The following is a 25,731-nucleotide window of genomic DNA, read 5'->3' as shown; positions in this document are numbered from 1 at the left end:
CTTAAATCTCGAGGCTTCAAGTCTGTCATCTTTTTATGAAGAATTCAAATGAGGCAAGTTCTAAGTTGGGTGTTTTTTTTTTTTTATTTTTCTTTCTGTAACACTCTGTGATTCTATAAAATAACAGAAGTGAGTACAAATGATGAATTCCAGGAAGAACAAAACCAGAACATTCCCCCTAATGAGGTTTATAAGAAGAATCAATTATACATACGGCTTTTACATACACCCATACAACCCTGCCTCCTTTCATTTTTCCTTAAAATGCTGCATGTCAATCAGTTTACATTTTCCGTTCCTTCACCGTGCGAATCAGTAGACTATTTTGTAGTGTGAATATTTTCTTTTTAATGAGTGTGATACGGTAACATAACAGGTTTCTTATACAGCTCTGAGACATTTGTTGCAAATAAGCCCACACTAGCATATTCACATAGTAATTAATTTTTAGTTAATTATTATGGCATGTATGCCTACCCTGACTCATTCAAAGTCTAACTTCTAATGTGTTTTTGTTTGTTTTGGTTTTTTGTTTGTTTGTTTGCTTAGTACTGATTCCTCTGGAATAAAGAGTATCTTTCAATCTTTGAGATCTGCATTAGACCCTGATATTATGTTAATTGACTGTGGGTTTTTGTTTTTTGCTAAAAACATTAAATCCTTCCCCTAAGCCATTACATGAATCTGTCAGGATAAAATGGGGCATATTTGCTTAAAAAGCATGTGCCCTGAGCAAGAAGCAGCTGGGATAGGAGCAGGTACACTGCAAGGGGACGTGTCTGTTGTTCAGAGTACATTCTTTGAAAAATTTGGGAGGTGTCCTTATTATATGAGCCTAACTTTTCCACTGCTGGTCTCTCTGTATCTATAAAGGCCCGTTCATACCAAAGAACCTTTATTACTTAATTTTCCACCGCGCTCTTGTGGTTTATTGCCTTATTCGCAGCTGTGTGATTGTTTCTCTTTTATTGTTATAATAATGGAGGAAAAACTGACCGCAGGGATGTGGTGTGAGGGCAATGAATGGGGTTTGGAGTAAAAGCACTCGGGTGGCCCAAACCAAGGCACTTTAATACCGCTATGTGATTTGAGAGGTGGGCAACGCTCGTTCAAAATCACGGTTACTGCCTCGTGAGTGTGTGCCCAGCACCACCCCTGGACTTCACACACCTTTCCTCCCTTGGTGTGTGTGGGAGACACTGCTCGCTGCTCCATTTGTCATGCGGAGTGTCCGGTGGGGTCTCAGCTCCCGCTCCTCACATAAGAACTCAGGATATGGTGAGGCCAAAAAGGAACACCCACGGAGTCATACATTGGGGAGCCATACCACTATAGTCTTGCTGGCAGCTGGGTTGGAGACACAGGAAGCAGGAGCCACACTGTTTGCAACCCTCACTGTGCCGCTTGCAGGCTCAGCCCCCAATTTCTTGCTAGCCCCCATTCTCTGCTAGCGTAGCCACGACAGTTATATTAGTGGCCAATGGCTCTCTTGTTACAGCTGACGGCCAACTAGCCACAGCTGATGGCCATCCAATCACAGTTGATGGCCATTTACTACCTGAGCCAGCACCTTTCTATGTGAGGCCGAGAGCCTGGAAACTGCTTTCTGGGGCTTTGTCCCCACACTTGGTCTACACTCCATGTAGCAGGTAAAGGGGTGGTCATTCCTGTTCCCTGGGTAAGGCAGATGAGGCTGGGCGAAGGCTAAACACACCTGTCCCAGGTTATACAATTAATAATGTCATAGTGATGTACGGTGATCAGTGAATCACGAGCTGGAAGGGCTAGATCATTCGTTACTGACGTTCATGGCATATGGACCCTGTGCCTAAGGGGGGATGCAGTCCTGATGAGACCCTTGGCTTAAGAGACTTTAGGGGCTACTAAGGGATTTAAACTTCTTCCAGGAGATCTTATGATAATGCAGAGCAGAACTGGACAAATGGGGGTCCCAAGAGAGGTGTGAAAAAGTGCTTGAGTGGTTTGGAAGGGGGACGGGCGGGCGTGTGTGGAAACAAAGCCTGCCCCATTGTTTCAGCAGGGTACATGTACAGCTGCGACCTTTGGGCAGTCGTGGGGTCATTGCAAAGTCTGATGTTCACTCCCAATAAGTGAACATAAGAGGAAAACCATGGATAAAATCAGTGTTTTCAAATGCATAGCTAAGTCTTTTAGAAGTGGGCCATTCTGGCTGTTTTTCTGGAAAAGGAATGGCATTTACCTGTGAGTGGTGGGGGTGCAGAGGCGGCCCAGGGAGGGCTGCAAGTAGTTCTGGCCAGTGGTTTCCTCTCTGTGGCCTGGACCACTGCAGCCAGCGCAACCCCAGTCTGTCCGCTGGAACTTGCAAGCAGTCAGTGTTTAGGTAGAAAGCCCCATGCTATTGATAGAACCACATGAAGGAATCGTACATCAGTGAGTGCTCTGGATTAGACTAGCAAATTCTGTATCCAACAAGGAGAAAAACAAGTCGTGAGCAATCAGGTGAGCACTATAAGGCGTTCATGGCTTCAAATCAAACCTCCCAGTTACAAAGAAACATTCCTGCCACTACCAAGGGTGGGGACCCAGTGACATATGTGGGATTCTTGCTTCCAAACAAAAACGCTGAGCCTTTCTCCTTTTGTTATTATTTTTTTTACCCATCTCCCACCTCCCTCCCCTCTGTCAACCATCATCTTGTTCTCTATGGGTTTGATTTTTGTGTTTTTTTCTATAGAATTATTAAAAAAAATTCAGTTATAGTTGACATTCAATATTGCATTAGTTTCAGGTGTACAGCACAGTGGTTTTACATTTATATAACTTACAAGATGATCCCCCTGGTAAGTCTAGTCCCCACCTGGCACCATACACAGTTATTAAAATATTATGAACTATATTTCCTATGCTAGACTTGACTATTTTGTAACCATCAATTTGTACTTCTTAATCCCTTCACCTTTTTCACTCATCCCCATGCTTCCAACCCCCTCCCATCTGGCAACCGTTGTCTGTATCTATGAGTCTGTTTCTGTTGTTTTTTTAGATCCCACATATAAGTGAGATCATGTGGTATTTGTCTTTCTCTGTCTGACTTATTTCTCTTAACATAATACCCTCTAGGTCCATCCATACTGTCACAAAAGGTAAGATTTCATTCCTTTTTATAGCCAAGTAATACTCCATTGTATACAGTGTATCCCACATCTACTTTATCCAGTTGTCTATGAATGGACACTTGGCTTGTTTCCGTATCTTGGCTATTGTAAATAACGCTGCAGTGAACATAGGGGTGCATATGTCTTGTTGAGTTGCTGTTTTTGTTTTTGGATAAATACCCAGAAGTGGAATTGCTGGGCCATAAGGTACTTCTATTTTCAGTTTTTGGAGGAACCTCCATACTTTTCTGCACAGTGGCTGCACCAATTTGCATTCCCAACGACAGTATCCGAGGGTTCGCTTTTCCCCAGGTCCTCGTCAACACTTGTGTGTTGACTTCTGATGATAGCCATTCTGACAGGTATGAACCACAGGTATCTCATTGTGGTTTTGATTTGCATTTCCCTGATGATTGTGATGTTGAGCAAGTGAGCCTTTTTACTTAAGTGGAAGAAACACCAGCCATCCTAGTAGGACTCCAGTAGATTTCAGGAGTTTGGCTTTCAGTTATTCAGGATCTGTAATGTGGCACCCCCTTTGGATGCATCTGAAAAGGCAACCCTCAGTTTCTCCTTTTGGGTTCTTTCAGTCTGGGGCGCTAGCTAGACAGCGCCACCTTTTGTGGATGCAGGAATGGAACAGAGAACCAACCAGAAGAAAAAAAAATACTTGATGCATTCATGAAAGACCAATGGGGATGGGGGTGGGGGATGGTGCAGAATGTGAATTCCTCTTTTCCATGCCTGACATACACTTAAGCACATTAGTGGCCACACATCAAATCCATTTTAAGGATTGGAGACTAAACCAGAGGGCGTCATTTAGCAAGAGGTCAGGAGAATCACAAGAACCTTAAGACACACAGGAAACCTGCAAATGAGGAGCCTTAGATATTAGGTATTGGTTAAAGCCCTTCAAACATGCACCGTGATTCTAACCAGGTCTTAGCTTATTGGATATGGGTCTGATGGGTGATATATTTAAAAATGTACTCTACGAGTATGTAGCTGAAGTAGTTGTGGGAGCCTGAAATGCAGTGTGAAATGAATAACTCTCAGTTAATAGGTTTGTTTCCGTGGGCATAAGTGTCCTGGTGGAGTTTATGTAGAAGACATCTGCTATAGACTAGGCATATCTGAGGTGCTCTGTAACTAAATTTTCAAGGCGAAATCATGGGGAGCGGGTTCCTAATAGTTGCAAGGCTCTATCCAATGTCCTGAAACTGCTGGGCAAGTGTGGCCTTCTCTTACATTTGCAGGGAAGTGTCCACCTGTGGGAGTGGATGAGATTTCCTTGCAAGAATGTTAAAATCAGTGGAGCAACCTTGTGACTCAAGAGTCATCTCCATCTCAATCCCGGATAAGAGTTTAGAAATCAGCTTTCTATGTTTCAAAAGCTACCATTGCAGGACCTCAAAAAGCCATGCCAATATTCCCTGTGTCATTATTTTGTTCTCTACAGACTGGAATCTCAGCCGTGAGCTTGTGCATTTCCCCTGGGATTCAGTACATCCATTTCCTATCTTGACTCTTTCACAAGGTCTTATTCTTGATAAATGGGATCTTCTTTAAAACATGAGAATCATGGGCTCACTGTCGATGCATACTGAAAGTGGGAGTCCAGGTGGAGCATTGAGAGGAAGGGCAAGATGGGAAGAATCCCCAAAGAAAAGCATAAGAGCAGCCAGAGACACAGAAAGAAGGCTAGGAGAAGTGGGGTCATGGTGTTTCGGGGTGGAGAGCAGTCCAAGGAAAGAGGATCAATACCAAAGTGGACTTCAGAGAGATCATTTAAGGAAGATGTGAAGAGGGACCAGTGGATTTAGCGCCTATAAACTTTTGGACTGTAATGGATTGCAGAGCGAGTGAGATTTGAGGAGTTGGTGGTCAGTGAGGTTAGATATCCCTTTTAGGAAGCATGGCAGAACTTGAGTAGAGGGATGGCTTCCTGGTTATATCTCAGCCCATCTCTGCTGGGAGACCATCAGATGGGTGTTGCATCAGTATGTGGAACTATGTGATTTTCAGTCTAATGCCCTGGCAGAGAGAAGGATCACAGCATTGAATGATGATTGAAGTGTTGCGGGGACTGTCACGAAAGCTAACTGGACATCGGAGCTTGAGCAATTAACAAGGGAAGGACTGAAGTTGTAAAGTGTGGGAGGGGAATGAGGAAAGACATAGGCTGGTGGCTTGGGACACGATCGGCTGGAGATCCAAACATGATTGGAGGACAGGTGTTAGAAGGCTGGGGCAAGGTGAAAGGGTTTGCATTGCAGAGGTGGAACATTTCGGATGTTTATAGATCCGTGACGTGGATTTAGGATGATGAATGAAGGACTAAAATGCAAGGAGCTTTTGTGTCAAGGAGATCAAGGAACTCAGAAGCCAGAACATTCAGCCAGTGTCTTCACTGTGACAGCGGAGGTTGGATGTGGTGTGAATTCTTAAACATGTTTTTAATTTGCATTTGTTTAAAAGCATGCGCTGTAGAGTTTAAATAAAAGTAAATAAAGCTGGGTGGCACTGGCTCCAGAATGGACACAGTGATGAAAAAGAACAGGGAGCCCAAAAAGTATCACATGTAAATATAAAGGTGGCATTTCAAGTCTAAGAATAGATGGCATATTAGTTATGGTTACACTTTTGGGAGACGTTACAGTTACCTCACTGGTGTCTGGCACTGTGCTCAGTGTTTTGCATGCACTGAAGATGGTGGTGATGGTGGGGATGATGGTGGTAATGATGGTGATGATGGTGATGATGGCGATGGTGGTGATGGTGGTGATGATGATGGTGGTGATGATGATGGTAGTGATGATGGTGGTGATGATGGTAATAGTGATGGTGATGGTGGAAATTGTGATGATGATGGTGATGATGGTGGTGGTGGTGATGGTAGTGATATTGATGATGATGGTGATGATGATGGTAATCATGGTGATGATGATGGTGATGATGGTAATGGTGATGGTGGTGATGGTGGTGGTGGTGATGATGGTGATGATGGTGATGATGATGGTGGTGATGATGATGATGATGATGGTGGTAATGGTTGTGATGCTGATGATGGTGATGATGGTGGTGGTGATGATGGTGACAATGGTGGTGATGGTAGTGATAGTGATGGTGGTGATGGTGATGATGGTGATGATGATGGTTATAATGATGATGGTGACAATAAAGATGCTGCTGGTATGATGGTGATGATTTTGATAAAAAACAAGGAAATAGTGCTGGTGGTGAACAAATGATGATGGGTGAAAATAATGATGCTTGAAGAAGATGAAAACTGTGAAGATGATAGGGGGAGGAAGAAGAGATTATGGTCAACATGAAGAAGTCCATTTTCAAGGGAAATGAAGTATAGAAAACTTAACTCACTTGCCCTAAGTCATGGAGATAACATGTGATGGCTACGATTTTAATCTTGCATAACATGTCATAGTTGTGTATTGCACACTGGGCCATACTGGTGTTTCCCATTTGTCTATGTAAGCTCCCCATGCACACTGAATTAGGAAAATGGAACTAGTAAAGAATGTAGTCACGGGAGGTGGAGTACAGCATAAAGAGGATAGTCAGTGGAATTGTAACAGCTACATATGATATCAGAGGGATAATAGATTGAGGGAGGGGGATTATCACTTTGTGAGGGGTGTAAACGTCTAACTATTATGTTGCTTTGTACAACTGAAACTGGAAAAAAAAACCAAAGAAACAAAATATGGTGGGGGAAAAAAAGAATGCAAGAAAATATACATACATAGTTAAGCAAAGGCTTCCTAAGCATAAAAGAAAAGGAATAAATAATACAGGGAACAACTGATAGATTTAACCACATAAAATCTAAAATTCCCTGATGTCCAAAAATGATAAGATACTAAAAATATCATTGACAAACTAGTTAAATAGTATGTGTAACATCCACGCAAAAGAAAAAAAATCCCAAGATATAGAATTAGTACAAAGAAATCAATAAAAAGATGAATATCAGGAAAAGAAATTTGCTGTACCAATTTATTGTATCAGTTCACTGCACGTTTGCTGGCATTGAGCATTATTTCTAAGAAAAAAAAAAAAAGTCCGCAAAACAACCCCCCAAAATCTTTGCTAATACGATGAGTGAAAGAGGGCAACTGTTTTTTCAATTACACAGACTGCATTATATTGATTTCTAAAGAGGTCTGACATTTTTCTTTTTTTTATTAAACAACCAAAAACACATCCGTTGTCCTTTATCAGGCTGGGTCAGCGTGTTTTCTGAAGACCCGTACCCAAGGATGACATGACATAGATCCATGGCAACAAGATCTTTCATGAATTAGCCACTGCTCATTGTTCCACTTAGTTGAGCTTACCAAGTATATTTTAAATATTCAGTCAGTGATTTTGATTTCCGAATCCCAAGGCGTCTAGGACACAATTATTAAAATTGATCGCGAGCCAAAAATTGGATTTTATTTTCACACTGGTGCATCTCATCATTGACAATTCCCTTTTGGAATTTTCAAAAGACTTAAGTCATCTGGGAGAGAGAGAGAGAGAGAGAGAGAGAGAGAGAGAGAGAGAGAGAGAGAGAGAGAGAGTGTTAGTTCACACATGGTCCTTTTGCATTAAGTTTTCTTCAGTTGCATCCCAAATAGCAAGCATAAAAAAAAAATGCACAAGTTTGAAAAATCTACTTAATTTATTAAGTTCAGTGTGATGCTAATTTCCCAAAGTAGGAACCGAAGTTTTCACAAACAAAGGAAGAAAGAAGGAAATGTGTTAGGTTATCGCAGACTATCAAACACTGGATATATGTTTGAAATGGCAGCATGGCGGTGAATCAGATAAAGTGTGACCTCCCTTCCTATCACTGTAAGCCCTTGTTACTGAGATCATCATGAAATAGAGCCTGCAGACAGTATCTTTACAGGGAGTTTTGACAGTGTCGGGTGTCCCACCATCACTGCCAGTGAACACAGTTTTTTATTCAGGCAAATCCAGCCAGCAGAGAAATGAAACAGTTTCCAGTTTCCCTGGATGCAAGATACGTAAATGAGGTCAGGAAAGTTCAGGAAAACTTAGGAAGTGATGACAAACCCATACATCGCAAACGAATGACTACTACAGATTTTGCCTCTGGATCATGTTCTCTCCAGGATTGGCAAACGTATTCATAAAGAGACAGTATAATACCCTCTCCATTTGCAATGGCAGACAGTGAGATTTGGGACATGAGCAAAACAATGACAGAAATACGCTGCTAGGCTGTTTAAGAGGCTTTGTGGGGACTGTCAGAATGCTTTCTCAGGTAGTCCATGGGGCATTGTTACTGGGATGTCATTTCATTTTGGTTCAGACTCCTGCCAGCCTTGAAGAAAAAGCAAAAATGAGTTTACGATCAATGAAAATAAAATCACGTATGCCAAGATTTTCCATTGTTGCCCCTTTCTGAAGTGCATGTTGGAGGTGTTCTTTGGGAGAGAGTGGGCAGGGGTAGGAGGACATACAGGCATGAGATGTCACTGGTCAGCTGGAATCACTCTTCCTTCTGTGTCCCTTAGCCTTCTTTTCATGAAAAACACTTCAATGAAAAACATTTTGTTGCTGCCCCTGTCGAGTGTGCATTTTTAAAAGTTGAATGTTTTCTTCACTTTCCGTACTTCTTTTTCTGGTGACAGGGTTGATCCAAAGTATGCAAAGCCAAAGAACACAGACAAACAACAGACAGGGAATGTCCCGTTGATCCCATGTCCAACTGGTCACCTTGCCCTGGGCTGTAAACCCCTTATGAACCCTGCATAGGGTTCTTTTTTTTTTTTTTTTGTATGTTGCCAATATTATCTAATAATATTAAGATGCAACCCTTATTGTTATGAAGAGTATGTTACACAAACTCTAAACGCTGTTCTGCAGGTTTCCTTTCTCACGGAATTCTGCACGTGGTCGTTTTCCAATTTGAGCATTTCAGTTTTTGTTTCATCTTTGACTACAGTTTCCTTCACTGTTCCTCTGGGAGGGACATCTCAGTTCCCAAGAACTTTTGGTTTTATCTATTTCAAGCAATGCTAGAGTCCATGTTCTTCTCTATCTACCTGTGTAAAATTGTGGGAGCATTTTTTGAAAGAAAAAAATTCCCAAAATTCAGAGGCTGGATCCACTGGTCTTAAAATTGTGCACTTTACTAAATGCACCTAAAAAATATCTTACCCCTTTACTCCCTTCAGCAAATGGGACACCCATTCATAATCTATGAAAATGCTAAATAACGTCCTCTTAATCTTCCCAGCTTTAGATATTGTGATTCTAAAACTATTTTAATTTTGTATTTGTCAGGTACACTGTGCTGTTTCACTATTTAAATTTCCCTTTGTGTTGCTCTTGGACTTGAGAGGTTTCATTTCCATCCATTTCTATCCAAGGTTGTATTTTTCCACTTAAGAGTTCCCAGTTTGTATCCTTTGGGCAGTTGTGTATTGGGTTGTCACTCTTTTCCTTATTGATTAGTATGGGCGGTCTTCATATGGAGGACATTGCTATTCTACTTGTCATATGTTATGAATGTTTTTCCTACTGTGTCGTGTGTGTTTTCACTTTATTTATAGATTCTTTTGTGATGAATTCCTGTGGTCGAATTTGACGGCCTTTCCTTTCGTAGCTTTGATGACTACCTAAATTTAAAAAGTAAAACAGTTTTCTCTACTCACCAAATTGTATTCCCTTTATCTTGCATTTCTTCCCAATATGTGTATGGTCTTATGCTTTACAGTCCGGAAGAAGAGTCTGAGTATGTGTGTGCATGTGTGCGTATAGGACCACGTGCTATCATTTGCTCAGTGTTACGGATATTGGACTTGGTTGGTGAACCCTCTCGGCCAGTGTGGGACCTCTCAGAAGCTGAGACAGATGGGTTTTGGTGGCGCCATGCTGCACTTTGTGTCTGGGCAGTAAGCATCAGGCCATGTCTGCAATGTCTATGTGGAGTTCACCATAATAAAGCCCCTGCAGCCCACTTTTAGCCAGTGGTCCAGTGCTCTCTCTCGGGGCCTCTGCCATGGGATGACTCATCAGGCAAGGCCTGCTCTGTGAGTGGCCAGTGGTGATCAGGTCTCACCTGTCTTGTCAACACCGGAGGGTGGTGTGAAAGCATCCTGGAGCAGGCAGGGATGGCGGCTGCACCCCCTCCTACCCTTTTTCTCTCTGGCATTGCTTTTCCACCTGGCTAGGGACACAAAGCTTTGAGGTCACACAAGGGAGTGGCTGACCGAAGTACCCTCAGAGAGAGGTTCCAGCGCTGCTTCCAGATGTCTTCTTGGGCAGCAAAAAGGGAGCGCTGTCCAGTGCTGCTCTTACCTGGGCAATCCCCCCTGTATCCCCAAGCACCAGGTGTGTGACCGGGACCCCTCTCTGCTTCCCCTTCATGGTCACACACTAGTTGTTTCTTCTACATTGGCTGTGTCACCTTTGCAAACAGAGTTACAAAACAGAACGGAGCAGAACCTGGTGCATTTGCTCCCACTTCCAGAATCTTCAAAAACCAGTGTGAAAGCTATACTGATTTTCACCTTGAGAAGAAGGGGGAGAAGGGATCATTAGTAGACCTTTGTGCCACATTACTGGGCGATTTCATCGAAAGCAGGCCATTCATGAGCTGAGCCCGCTCTTCCACCTGAGAAGACTGTTCTCCAAAGGCTGCTGAGTTCGTACCTTTTCTGGGCCGTGCTAAGTTAGAGGTCCATTATGACATAGTCCTTCTTTTCCTGGCTCTTCAGGTTTTCACCTCTACTTCAGACTTTGGCCTGTTGTCAAAGGACAAAGGACCACCACACCTGCCCTGCTTATAATATCGATGCTACTGATAATCAAAGGTGTGTGTCCACTTGCCGGCCACGTACCCTCTCCAGACGGAATGCATTTAGAGGCATGCTCATGCAGTCCTCTGAGCATGGCACACTGTTAGCCCATTTTACAGATGTGTAAAGCAAGGCACATACAACCAAAGTAGCTTGTCCCAGCTGGCAACTGGCAGAGGCAGAGTTCCAACCCAGGTCCCGTGTGTTCCACCTTACGTGGTGCTAAGCAGGACTGATGGCCTCGCGCCACATGGCTTCTGCACATTGGTGACAGCAGGGGTATCAGGGAAAGGTATAGATTTGGGGACCAGACTCCTGATGTTGCAACCCACCTCTGTCACATGACACCCTGGCTGGAAAACTTGCCAGGTTCCATTTCTTACTGAGCCTCTATTTCCTGTAAAATGGGATTATAACATTCCCTATCTTTCTGGAATATCTTGAAGAACACAGGGATGTATTCAGGACTCCACAAACATTCGTTATTGTTATGACAGCTCCACACTCAGCTCCACATTCAGCTTTCATTGCCTCGCACGTTCCATGATCTCCTGTCTCTCACCGTGCCTTCCCTTTGCCATCTCTCTTCTAAGTGTACTTCCTTTTGCTTTCCTGATGAGAAGGGAAGCATATGGCCATAGATGTTTCAGGACACAGTTTCATGTGTTGGAGTCTTGTGACTTTTTGTTGGTTTGCTATCTAGCCATGAGGACATGGAGTGAATGGGACCTTTCCATGACCTTTGTCGTCTGAGGTTACTGGAGCATGCATCTCTGCCTACAGGCTGAAGGAGATGCGTCTCCAAGGTGCCTTGTGGAGTGGGAATTCACGACGGCTCCCCATCGGGAAGGAGTTGACTGTCTGTGTCCTCATGTGACTTCTAGAAACACCTCCTTGGGCCCCACTTCTCAACATGGCAGCTGGAGCCCTGGGTTTGGAGCCATGAAGGCTTGCTCCTCTTGTATTAGCTTAGGGATATATGAATTTGGAAAGGGGTTTCTTTACGGCAGCATTCTGTAAGTCATTTTATTTGCACCTGAGCAATAGAAAAAAAGTGAAAGCACATTGTAGTGTAGCATATTTCCAGAAATGACTCCTTCTGAAGGCACCATTGAGCTTATCCATTGGGTACCCCAACGACCCACTCATGCACCAAATTAAACTGAGCAAATCTCTACTGTTTCTGAAATTAACTAGGTGCTCACTGTACTTGACACACAATTTCATTCCTATGAAGTCACTTAGAGCAGACACACCCATTGAGTCTAATTTAGAGGAAGATGGCTTTGGATGTTTATCAGTTCCTTAAATTTTAAAACAAAGGCTTGGTGACATTCCCCTACATAATCTCCTGGTACTCATGGCAAAATGTAACATTTGAACATGATCACATTTCCAGTTTATAGAGAACTGTTAGAGAAAGAACATGGTTGTCATAATATTTTTTCATTCTGCAATAAGACAGCAGCCAGAAAAGAACAAAAATGACAAAATCACAGCATTTTAAGTCTTTTAACTTTAATCACTGGAAGGCAGAATAGCCCATCAAATAGCTTTGTCGATGTTCCTATTTCTTGCCTGCAAAATTTTATCAGTGATAACCATCTTACAAATGTGCGTCTGACTTTTAGTAAGCAAACATACCGTACTTTAAGCAGAAGAAAACCTACAGGAAATGAGCTCCTTTGACAATCTTTGAAGCTTTGAAGACTGACTTTGAGAGAAACACACACACGGACACACACACATACACACACACATATATTTTGTTTTGTTTACATAATGTGACATTTTGGTTTTGTTTCCTGCTTCCTTGCAGTTAAGCAGAGGGGAAGGGGATACATGAAAGGACATTACGATTTGTTTTGAAATAAAAGGAATTATCTTATTTGCAAATAAGGTAGATAGTTCCATCTTGGAAATTCTTTGTCATTTTATCATCACAGAATTTTGGAGCTGGCACGTTGGCACAGAGACATTTCCTGTACAGAACACAGCTCTTCTAGAAAGCAGCGGGTCTGGCTCAGATATCCTCAGTGAAGGAGGGTTGCAGTCTGTTCGATTTGGGTCAAAGAAAGGGATTCTCTGTGCAGAACAGTAGACAGACTTTTGACAGCCACACGTGTTAGTGAGTAGGGATGAGATCTACCCTAAAGAGCATCCAACCCTCTGCATTTCTTTTGGCATGAGTGTGTCACCACTAAACATAATAAATAATAATTTAGTACTTGCTAAATACTGTACTCGTTTCCTATCATCCTATTTCACCAAAAGCCAGGTCATCCCTCAGCTCACTGAGCTTCCACTGATGGCCTCTGCTTGCTTTTGTTCCTAGATGTGTCTTTCATCACCTGATTCTATATATCTGCAGTAGGGTCTTTATTCTCATGGAAGTAAGTTCTCTGTCCCTCTGGTGGCCGTGGCTCCAAAGTCCCACTGGAAGCATTTCTTAATTCTAAGGGCCGCTCTTCTTACTTTGGAGCTGGACAGACATGGAAGGTACTAGAAATGGAGGTCCCTGATCAGGGTCCCGTTTTCTCACAGACACTGTCCTAAAATGCCAGTTGCCTGCTGTCTGCTATCCATTCCTCCTTCCGTTCTGAAATCCACTGTGGGAGAGGTCATCAGGCTTGCCCTTGGGTCAGGAGAGAGGAGAAAGACTGGTGGGTCTACCAGTGCCCGAACTCTGGAGGTCACCTATGTGAACCTCAGTGGTCCCCATTGGCATCTAACTTCAGGGTCAGACGTCTGTGTACGTGGCATGTGAGAGTTGGAACACTCATGCGCTCCCTGACCATGGGCCCCTCAAACATGTTTATTGGGCATCTGTATGGTGTACGTTTTAAAGGGTAGACAGTGGGATTCCTGATGCAAAGCCAACATCAAAAACTAATCTGTGGTTGAAGACAATTGAAAGGTATGGCCACAGGAATGTAAAGATTAGAACCGTTGAATTGGCCCTCTGTGCCTGTCTTGCCTGGGTGGCAGTGCCAAAATCATTTTCCGCTCTATTTCTCTGTGACTCCCATCAGACCCATTCCCTGCCCAGTGGACACACCATGTCCATGCCGTGGTCAGTCCTGGGCTCCACTCAAAACTGCGTTGATTTTTAAATGCTTTATTCTTGCTTTGTGCTTGGAGCCTATCTTCACAAATGCATTCCCCCCTCCATTAACCTATTTCTGATTGTATGTGGGGGCTTTAGGTGTGCACATCTGGAAAACTAAACATAAATCAGAGGCTCCCAAAATCCAAAGGTACCGGACTAGCAAGAATGAAGGAGACACATGCATTCTGTATATTTTTCTTTCGCTTTTCTGTCTATGTGAGGTTCCAGTAAATCTGCATTTGGAACAAAAGAGAAAATTTGATGGACAAATGTAAACATGACATAGTGAGAGGGCGAAAAGGATGGAGGCAGCATTCTGGTCCAAACTTCTGGCCATCATATTTACTTGGAATTTCATAGTTGAGAATATTGATTTTGGGCTCTCTATATTAATTTAGTTTCTTTATCATTCACCTCTGGGTTTCACAAATTCTGTAACAATGTGACCATTTTTACAAAGCCTGAAGCTTAATTTCATGGTCTCGAGCCTAGGATGGATATTATTTTCCCTTGGATTTACATCTCCAAGTACAACAAATTGTTTTTAACATCGTTTTACAAATCATTTCCAGGAAGAAGATACCATCATAAATTCCCATTGGCCTCAGTAGCCCAATTAATTCAAACAGGATTAATAAGCCCTGTGGGAGCTTTGTAACAACATGAGTAGTAGCAACAGCAGTTTAACCGTAATAAGAATTAAACATTAACAACCATAAAAGCCTTTGGTGCATTCTGGTCACTTATTGGAACATGGCAGGTGGATTATTCCACTTACTCCCCCACTGCAGTAGGAGATGTTTTTATCATCATCTCTAGTTTACAGGTAGTGGGAGAGTGGAGTTGGAGCGGCTGCGTGACCGCTTGTCAGCAGCATGGAATGATGTCTGTTCTGTTGAGATAACTGAGATGATAGAGCGCCCAGCTTGCGTCCCATTGCGTGTTCTCTGTGAGACAAGCCTGTTAGGACCAAGGACCCATACTAGTTTTCTTGCAGCTCCTGGATTGCATGAGTCTATCACATCCTATGTCCTTGATGTTGCGTCATATACAATAAAGATGTCTGTCTTGAAAAAAAAAACAAAAAAAAACATTTTTTTTTTAAAGAAAGAAAATGAAATACTGGGTGTGGAGAACAGGAACATGTAGCTACGAGTCTGACAGCAGTGCTTTGGATAAACATCTGCCACTGTCAGCAGCTCAGAATGCGCACATTTAATCTGCTGGTTCAATATTTGAAGGCATAGAAAGAAAATATGCATTAGGATTTGGGAGATTGGTGAAAGCAGTGTTTACATACTATTCCACTGAGTACCAACAGTGTATGTGTTTGAAAGGTGAGGCCAAAATTGGGGTTCAGGCATGGATCTGAATGCCCGGACCCCATAAGGGCTCGTCAAAAACTGGAATGCAGCAGTCCCCTTGCGTAGATATATTCCCCCTGTTTGAATTAATTGAATCACTCAGATTGAAACAAAGGCATGTGTCTAGAAAAGTTGGCCCAGTACCTGACATACAAGAAGAGCTCAACAAATGCTAACTACTATTATTATTATTGTTGTTGTTGTCTTTCTTTTCCCATATGCCCCCACTGAGCCAAATAGAAAAATTGTGGATGAGAAAAATGTCTGTGATGGAAGAGTTAACACATAGTTGCACCATTCCGGTGTTTTTTGTTTGTTTGTTTTAATGTTGTGATTACGATTTCATCATATATTTGAGATGTCCCCTGTGGGTCTCACGCTCTCCAGAAGAGCCCATCTGCCGTCACCTTGATATTAAAGACCTCGGAGGAAGAGCTAAACTGCTTCTAAGAGCTTGAGGTCTGCCAGTAAAGTCAGCATGTCACCCCGAGTGGGTGGGTTTCGCATGGGAGCTGCAGACAGGCAAACTGAAAGCCACACTGATCAGGAGCAATCCTAAGAGAGAAGCGTGGTGACGTGTTTGTCAGCATGTCCAGGTATAATTTGAGGGGTGAGAAGGACTGGTATCTGTGATTAACGTGCCAGGGTGGTGGCGGAAGGACACATCATTTTCAGTGCTGTGTCTCCAGCTTTATAGACAGCAAACTCTGGCACAGAAGAAATCTAGTCCTAAAATAAAAATGAGTATAGATGGCATACTCTGAAGGGTTAAGAGGACTCTGAAGGGTTTCGTTTCCTTGATCATTTCTGTCATCTCCTATCGATTCTCTACGCACAGCCCAGCTCAGGCAGGAAGGGGAATGTCAGTGCTTCCAACCATATGTTTCTGAAGACGTTCTAGCTGGTCTGTTTCTGGAGCATTGCATAGGCTTCCATCCCAGACGTGGCCCTCGGGCATGTGGGCAACCTTATTATTCTCTGTGACAAAGCCTGGATAATCTCCCCTGGCAGTTTCAGCTGGTGGCCATCCCAGAGACCAGCTGTGTCAGCGGAATCCCCGAGCCTTATTTTCCACAAGACCATCAAATGCAGGAAACCCACTGGCATAGCTGCATCCAGAGTGGGGAAGCTGTGTGTTGACTCCAAGGGCTGCCCTTTAAACTATTTCCCGCCAGACCGATTGCCTGCTCCTCAGGTCAACTGTCCCGTTGTGTTATTTATGACCCTCGGGCCTCAGTGACAGCAGGAACTGACCCACAGTGCCTTCCTCGGACTCACAGGTGTGTCCACTTGTCGTCTGCCAGACACACATGCGCAATTCCATTGAACAGACATGACGATGGTGTTCTCCTGGGTGTGTTAATGTCGTTCACACAGGAAAGCAGTGGGGAGCTCTGTGAAAATGAGAGCTAGTTGGAGTTCTTCAAGTTATTTCCAGGAAATGTGACAGGCTGGAGAAAGAGCAGGTTCTTGTCACTCCAAGAACATGGCTGGGTGGGGACTAGAGAGCATCGCAGATAGAGGGAGCAGATGCTGGTACAGGGAGAGAAATCGCACGTCACGATGCTGTGATTAGGGCAGCGATGGGTTTAATGGAGGACATCACAACATTTTTATAATAATCAGGTACAACCTCCCCACAATAAGAATGAATTTCCCAGAAACAATAGGCACTCTGACAGGACCTAATGAACAAGGAAACATCCGGAAAGTGAAGAAAGGGTCATCTCCAGAATGACAGCATTTCAGTCAGACAGTTTTCCGCTTGTTAACCAGCCTACGCATTCTAATTACGTGTGTATTTACTGGGGGTAAAAGTGAATGCATTGGATTGTCTGAAAGTCTAGCTAAACCTCGTTATCAGTGTAGTTCCTGAAATCTGTAACATGCCAACCCTCTCTTTTTGTTATGTCTTTATTCAACATTTACTCACACGTAACCTTCTAAAAGTATGATCCTTACACATCATCTAGGAACTTTTCAAAAATTCGGGGTCTCAGACCTCACTCGCTCAGATTTAGTGAACGAGAATCTTCATTTTAGCATGGTCTCCAGATGATAAATAAGCCTGTTAGAATTTGAGAAGCGCTGGTATATATAATATGAATGCACTAGGGAACCTATATTCTAAATGCAATGTCTTGATTATTGTTCAACCAGGAGAACGAAAAAAAAAATCGCATAAATTAAGGCATCACGTAGCCTCATCAGTTCCCTAATATCCCATTGGCTTACGTTCCTGTCACTATTCGGAAAATAATTAGGGTTGTCTTCTAAACGTGTTTTGAGTGAAATTTTTATGTTAACACAGGCAATGTGGAAGCGAGCGAAATAATAAAGGAACCCTGATTTAATGGAAGTGATGCGTGGGGTAGCATAGGAAGCAGATTAGAGCTGGCGTGGGGTGTGTGGATGTGAGTACCCATGGCTGTCAGGGGACGATTTATCTCTGTATGAAAGAACGTCAAAGAAGGTCGTTCCATGGCTCCTCGACCGTTAGTTTCTGGCAGGCACACGTGCATGTACATTGTGACAAAGTTTCCTTTCCTGACCTCAGTCTGTCATTAGTGGTGATGAAAGCCAGCCTCTGTCGTCACTCAGCATGTGGAAATGCCATATGAAGCAGAGGTCACCCTCTCGCCCCCAGTCCCTTAGCTCCTCACACCATCTCTTACCGAACTGAGGTTTGGCTGCTTGCCACTCGTGAGCCAGTGATCGAGGGACAAGGGTTGGTGGTAAGAAAAGGAGGTCTATTCAAGATGCCGGCATTCCGGGAAGACGGTAGACTGCTGTCACAAAGGCCACCTTCCCCGTGCCTAGAATGGTCAGGACACTTTATAGGTACACACGAAGAGGCAGAACAAAGGAAAGGGGAAGTTCCTCATGCTACTGTTTAGTGCTGACATCCAGGAGTATATCTCCTGGGTTCCAGTTTGTTCCGCAATGGTCATCTTCAGCCCGATCATAGGGGTGATTCATGTCACCAAATCTGGCTTCCCACTGACTGTCTCCAGGTACACTGACAGATATGTCTGGGCAAATGGGGTGTTGGTTATGCTTCTAATTGTCCCTAAGCTAACAAAGAATTGCCTTTCGCGGGCCACTGACAGTGGAATTTCCCTACACCACTCAGTAACTGATTCAGGAGAATATCAGAATTTAGTTGAAAGCGGACTTCCTGGAACAATGCCTAGCATTTTCCAGCTTGATGGAGAGAGAGTCCCTACCAGGTGCTACGTGAGATAATCTCATTTATCTTAAAGTTCTGTGCTCAGCAGGAATCTTTGAGTTCCAGTGTTAACCTGTTGGTCAGAGGAAGGACTTACTAACATAGTTTTAAGGGACCTTTTGAGGATTTCCTGAGTTCCGTGGAGGTACGTTGAGTAGGTGGAAATTCTTTCTTAATTATTCATGGTGGGTGGTTGAAGATTTTTTTTTTCCTTAATGAGTCCAATGCCTATAAAAAAAGGGTCTTTACGTCGCAGAATTTCACTCCAATATTTTGTCTATCTTGTAGAAGAGAGAGCCAAATCAGCTGAAATGATAAGCTTCAACAAGGCAAGATGATTTGTTAAATTTATTTTCATCTTTCAGTTACAGCTGACATACAATATTATACAATATATATCATCTTTCAGTTACAGTTGACATGCAAGGTACACTGAGCATTCACTGTGTGACAAGTCCGGGCTAAGTGTGCTGGGCGTTATTCCCGTCCTACACTTCTCCAGACACCCCTCTACTACTGTAGGTTACCAGCTCCAACATAGAGGTGAGTTCTGAGGACCCAGGAGTCCGACCAGGGCTGCTCGTGTCAGGAGCTGGAAGCCAGAGTGTGAGCTCTTCGTTCTATGTGATAGCACCCCCTCTGGCAAAGCCCTTATCTGCCCTGGTGGAGCGTATCCAGCCCTGGCTCTCAGCAGTGGCTTCACACTTGCTTGTAGAACGACCACCTGGAATGAAGGCACTGTCTAGAATTTAGGCTTCCTCTGCAACCCACACCCACACCTGCAGGACCAACAAGCCAGATTTTGCCATTTTCAAGTGTTCTTCTTCAGGATTACAAAAGTCTGGTCAGGAAGCTCTCATTTTCTGATAAGCTGCCTCTTGTTGTGTCCAGTTAAATAACAAATTGCTCTTGAAATGGCTTATTTTCTGTGTTTGTTTCATTCGGGGAACAATATGAGCACGCTTTGGAAATAAAGCATTTCATTTACAAGTTATCCTGCAGCCCACCATCGGTAATTCAAAACTATCATCCTATATAAATTGCTGTCATTAGACCTTGAGAGCCTTACTGAAAAGTAATATTTGTGGACCTCTGACTTGCAATGCGTGGCTCTGAAAGCGAGAATAATACAGCGGCATTTGTTCCCATGGGAGATTCCTGTTCGGAATTTTGAGGAGAGAAATGTATTAGACCTCTGTAGGATCAATCTTATGAAAAATGAAATGGTTAATGGGCTCGGGGCTTTACAAGTGAGAGTCTGGCTTAAGATCTCAACTGTATGGGTTTCACAGTGTGTGTTTGAGGGGGGAATAGGACTAAATGGAAATCAGAAACCCGGCAATCTCCACACAGATTGAACCAAATAGTCCACCATTTGTACAATGGCCTCAGCTAGGTTCCCTTGTATTAATCCCAGCCTGGCTGTATGTGACGCTTTTGATGAGCATGACAGTTAAAGTTAACACTCTAGGCAGTGAATAAGATAAGGGGATGGGGATACGGTGCAGGTGTTATCATGGAAATACAGGGAGGTAGGGGAAATTTCCCGGAAGGAGGGTTAAGATGGGAAAGGAGGATGCAGTATGTGGTTTAGTAGAAGGAATGTGTGTGCTTAATGCAGCCAGCTTGAACACAAGTAACAGGTCACCAGGAGGCTTTGGAGGAGAACACTGTCCCCGATTCTGTGTCATGTCCCTGCTATTACCTCACAGCCCGCGGTTAGTAAGTGCTTCCTAAATGCATGTTGAATGCGTGGATGAGGAAGTATGGAGTCAGCATTGCATTTGAAAGACAGTGTTTTTTTTTTAATTAGTAGGCTATTTTTTTAGCAGTTTTAGGTTTACAGAAAGCTTGAGTAGAGCGCAGACTTTGTTCCTGTGTTACCTTTCTTCCACATACCATTTCCCTTATGACATCAACTGATGAGCCCATATTGATACATGACTAGCAACTAAAATCTATACTTTGTATTAAGGTCCACTGTTTGAATTGTGCCTTCTGTGACTTTAGACAAATGTGCAATGACAGGTACCCATCGTGACAGTGTCACACAGACTAGTTTCACTGCACCCAAAATCCTCTGCGCTCGGCCCGGTATCCCTCCTTACCCGCTCACCCCTGGCAACCACTCATCTTTCAGTGTCACCATAGTTTGCCTTTTCCAGAATTTCCAGAGGGATCACCCAGTATTGAGCCTTTTCAGACTGGCTTCTTTCACCAGGTAATTTGCATTTCACATTCCTCTGTGTCCATTCATGACTTGATAGCTCATTTCTTTTTAGCACTGACCAATATTCTATTATCTGGATGGACCATAGTTTATGTATCCATCGTGTACTGAAGGACATCTTGTTGGCTTCCAGGGGTTTGGCACTTATCAGTAAACCTGCCATAAATACCTGTGGGCATCTTTTTATGTCCATAGACATTATCGCAGAAGCCACATTTTTGAAAAATGCCGTGTCTTCACAGGATGTTCTTCATGCGAAGATACTTATAAATATAGGAAATGTGCATTTCGTTGGAAATGGAGGTGCATTGTTGCATGCCCTTTTGCAAAATATTAATCACAACCCAGGGAAGTAAAACTATCCATGCCCTGCTACCTACCTCGTCTGTATGATTTTTTTACTTAGAAAAATTGTTATATGAGCCCAAACGGGCACTTTTCCTTCAAAGTATAAGGAGGGTCCTATCGCCTTATTGCTTCTTCCTATTTCAGCTCATTAAACTAATTACCATTTTCCGTGTGACAAGGCTTAAATCAGAGCCAGATCACTCAAAGCCCAACTGCATAGGTAAGGTTTCCTTAGCTGTGCCAATGCCACCACAATAAGTGTCTGCCTGCTACTGACTTATCACAGGAAACAAATCCCTAAAATGGGCCCTGTGCCTCTTACTCCTTGGTTCTCAGTGTGACTGTATATATACGATGTGTCTTCTTGGCATGTTTATTATATGAGTTGGCAAATTGAGAAAGATGGAATGTACTTCACTCCTCAGCATTAGCAACGACAGAACAAAAATGTGACCTGTCACAAATGACTTGGTCTTGCTTTTGCGACAGAAATCTACTCGATCACCTCCGTGCAGAGTGGCTCTGCAACCTTTGTCCCCTTTGCTGGGCCAAGCAGGTGACGGTGTAACCCTGGGGTACAGGGCCTGTCTGCACTGAGGTCTGACCTACCTGCTGGATGGGATGTACCCATAGTCAGTTACTATTTCTGCTGCAAAGGATGCAGTGTGTCCTCGTAGAATTCCAATTGTTGTGCTTGTCCTACAGTGATGAGATGGAACCCAGGCCAAAATTTGGGTCCCGTGTTGGGAATCATAATGCCACACCCACACCACGTGGGTATGAAAAGGTTTATGACTCACTAACGAGGCTTCCTGGGGAGAGCAGTGTCACTCCCAGGCTGGTCTGAAAATGGCTTAAGAGAGATGGCAAAAGAGACTATTTTCTTGGTGGGCAAAGCTGGAGAGTGGGTGCAGGACGTGGCATGTAGGCAGGGGCTTGCACAGTTTGAATCTCCAGGGACGCAGAAGGACTGAACACCAGGCTTTCTTGTTAGCTGGTTGGGTACAAGTAGAAGGGGGGAGAGGTAAGGCTTCCAAGCTCTTAGTCGTCACACAGCAGCAAATGGAGTCAGACTCTACGACACCCATCAGGGTAACTGTGTGTGCGTTAACTTCTTAAATTATTCAATTCTTAACTTATTAAATTAAACCAGCAGCATGAGTATATAGATCTGTGTGGAAATTAGAAATTGTCTACCTCTAGTTTGACCATCATTTTCTTCTAGTGTGAGAGCTGGTGACCGGTTTCTAATCAGAGAGTCCACATTTACCTCTTTCTTTAGTCTTCATGTGGCTCCTGTTTTCCCTCATGGAAAATTTTAGGCATGCATAGAAGTAGACAGAAAAGTACATAAGCTCACACATGCCCTTTATCTACCCTTTTTAAATCTAGACCCTGATTCACTTCCCTTCTTCCTGGATGAATGGGAGGGAGCCAGCAGCAATCATGTCGTTTCATCCACGGGCGTCTTAGCATGCGTCTCTATTTTTTTTCCCCTTGATGTACTTTTTTACTCCTCTGCTATTCTTGTCGAGTCCCTCCCTGTGACAACACCGGGTTCGAGAGCCTTGATTTTGGAATCAGATTTCACTCTTACTTTCTGGCTCTCCCACTTCTGAGCTGCATGACGTTCAACAGGTCACACATCTTTTTAGAGTATTGTTCTATCATCTGTAAAATGGATGAAAAAAAACAAAAACAAAGAACTCTTTACTCACAGGGTTCAGTGTGGTTGAAATGAGAGAACATGTGATAACGTCCTAAGCACAGAAAGCGTGCTCAGTAAATGGTAGCAGTTATTCCTATTGGTGTCAGTACTGTTATTAGTTTGAAGTGTTATTATGGGTAGTATATATACGGTGTGAGTTTTGGGGAAGGAAAGTGAAGACAAAAAAAAGGAGAGTCAGGGGCATACTGATACTCATGGTGGGTAAGTTTAGACATGGGTGTCTACTGTTGTTATTCAAAAGTGTTCATTCGTTACAAAATATCTGTAGACAGATGTGTCCGAACAAGAGCGACATTGGTGGTTTGGTTTTTTTCCAGTCAAGAAGGACAACTAGTGGGCCTCTTTATAACCCCAGGACCATGCCACAGTTTGGTGATTGCCACCCTCTGGCCTGTGTCTCCTGGCAATTTCCTCCGAGTAGCGCGTGATGCATGAGCCTGACTCGCGTAGAATCCTTTATCGGGTCTCCCTGCAGAATCACTCCGTGATGGCTAGTGGTCCACGTGGTGCTTGTAGATGTCACTCGATTCAGGGACTGAATCCCCGCTGCAGTCATGGCCAAGCTCCCTGCCACAGATGGTCCTCATGACGTCACACCCTCTGTTGGGATCGGCAAGGGGGAGGTCCAGTGTCCAAGGTCATTTGTCTCCCTCCCCCCTGAAGAAATGCGCGGACAAGTCCTTGAGGGCAAATCATCTCCCTTTCTTGTGGAAATATGTGACTGGTTTACAATGGAGTGTTTTCTCTCCTTCAGGGCAGATCATGAACGTGCTTGAGGAGTTAAACCTGGCAAATGACACCCTCATCTACTTCACTTCCGACCAAGGAGCCCACGTGGAAGAAGTGAGCAGCAGAGGAGAAGTTCATGGAGGAAGCAATGGGATCTACAAAGGTGATGGTGTGAATAGGCTCTGGCCTCCTGTGCGTCTCCTGTTCCTTCACCTTCGAGCTTTGCCCTTGTTTTCCTGCCACTTTCCAACATGCAGGGCTTCCTCGTGTCATAGCCATTGACAACTGAGATGGCGAGAGGGGCCATTTCCGGTATGGTCCCCACAGCACTTACAAGCACACATTCTATGTCAAAACATGAGAAGGAGGGCCTTTCCCCCTAAACGTAAATACAGCCCCATGTTGGGTAGCTGATTAAAACAAGAATCCCCTCTACTAGCCATGTACCCGTGACCTATGGCTGCTGTGTAACACATGAACAGACGCTTCCAGGCTGGAAGCAGCACAGATTTATTAACTTATTGTTCTGGAGGCGAGAAGTCTGAAATGGGTCTTGCTGGTCTGAAATCAAGATGAGAGCAGGGCTGTATCCTTCGGCGAGCTCCAGGGGCGAATCCATTCCCTGGCGTTTCCCAGCTTTTGGAGGTCACCTTTGTTCCTTGGCTTCTGGTCCCTTCTTCCATCTTTACAGTTAGCAGTGTCTTCAAACCCCCCTCTTTCTGACCTCTGCTTCCACGTCCCACTTTTAAGGACCCTTGTGATTACAGATGCTCCCTGACTTAACGATGGCATTATGTCCGGGGAAACCGATCATAATGTGAAAACACCGTAAGTCAAAAATGCATTGAACCTACCTAACATCATAGCTTAGCCGGTTTGTACAGAAAATATGTATTAGTTTTGCACGTCGAAAACTTGTACGTCGAACCACCATAAATCAGGGACGTTTGTATAATGGGCCCACCCGGTTAATCCAGGGTCATTTTCCCATCTCAAGACCCTTAACTGATTCACATCTGCAAAGGCCCTTTTGCCACGGGAGGTGACGTATTTACCGTTTCTGGGGGATGAGGGCAGGGACATCTTTGGGAGGCCATTTTTCTGCCGGCCTCAACCTACAATAGCAATTGGAGTTGATATTTTATTCTGACACAGCATCAGCTAAACCATTGCTTGTAGAAGATGCCCAAGACGTAGAGAAGCATGTGACCACAGGACGCTGCTAGCGTGAAGTGACAAAGTGCTTTCTGTGCCTTTTCGTTATTCTCTTATACGGAGGTTTCCCAGATGGCCAGGGATGCAGGAAATCAGAGGTTACCTCCAAAGGTATGGAAGGATAATGAATGGAACGCTGTCATCCATTAATTGATTTAGAAATACGGAGCGAGCTGTGTATGCAGCACTGGGCCTGAGGTAAAGATAAACAGGAGATGAGGGCCTTACTGTGTAGGAGCTCGTAGTCCAGTGGTGGTTGGGTGGCAGGGCGGGAGCTGGCGGGAAGCCAAGAGAACCCCTTGCAGTTTAGTAAAGGGTCTCAACATTCATTTGCACAAGACTCAAGTGAGACATAGAGCAAGGAAAGCCTTATGAGGATAAGGGGCCCAGGAAAAGTTCCTAAAGCAGTCGAGGCTGGGGGGGTATGGCAGCGGGGTGTGCCTGCTTTCTTGTGCTTCCATCCTTCCTCCCTGTCAACCACCCACCCTCTTCAGTAGTTCCGGGAAGGAAGAGAAGCGGCAAGTGGCTAGTTCTGCAAACTACCAGGAGCTGAGTGCCGCTGGGTCACACTGCATCTGAGACAGAGACAGACAGGGTGCTGTCTGTCACAATGGCAGCACGCAGCCCGTGAAGCCCTCATGCTTCTGTTTATAGCTGCATGTACACATCTGGAGACCATCTCTTACACCTGTAGGTACCTGGAAGCGATGACAAAACGATTTCTGTTCAGTGCTGGTCTGGGCAGCCTACATCATGTTCACTTAACTATCAAAAGGCCTTTCAAAGTGAGAGGTGACAAG

The 25,731-nt window shown here is 44.0% G+C and overlaps 1 protein-coding gene across 3 annotated transcripts in view; it reads left to right on the top strand.

Moving 5' to 3' along the window:
• STS (steroid sulfatase) overlaps positions 1 to 25,731 on the top strand; it is a 141,874-nt gene that overhangs the window by 85,855 nt on the left and 30,288 nt on the right. For all 3 annotated transcript variants that reach the window (XM_081041989.1, XM_081041990.1, XM_081041991.1), the window contains one exon: positions 23,742 to 23,879. In XM_081041989.1, coding sequence (XP_080898115.1) covers positions 23,742 to 23,879 — 138 coding nt within the window. The remainder of the gene's footprint in view (positions 1 to 23,741; positions 23,880 to 25,731) is intronic.

The sequence above is a fragment of the Rhinolophus hipposideros genome (assembly GCF_964194185.1).
Source record: "Rhinolophus hipposideros genome assembly, chromosome: X".
NCBI classification, from domain to species: Eukaryota; Metazoa; Chordata; class Mammalia; order Chiroptera; family Rhinolophidae; genus Rhinolophus; species Rhinolophus hipposideros.
The sequence above is the reverse complement of the archived record's forward strand: the minus strand, read 5'-3'. Positions and strand labels throughout refer to the sequence as shown.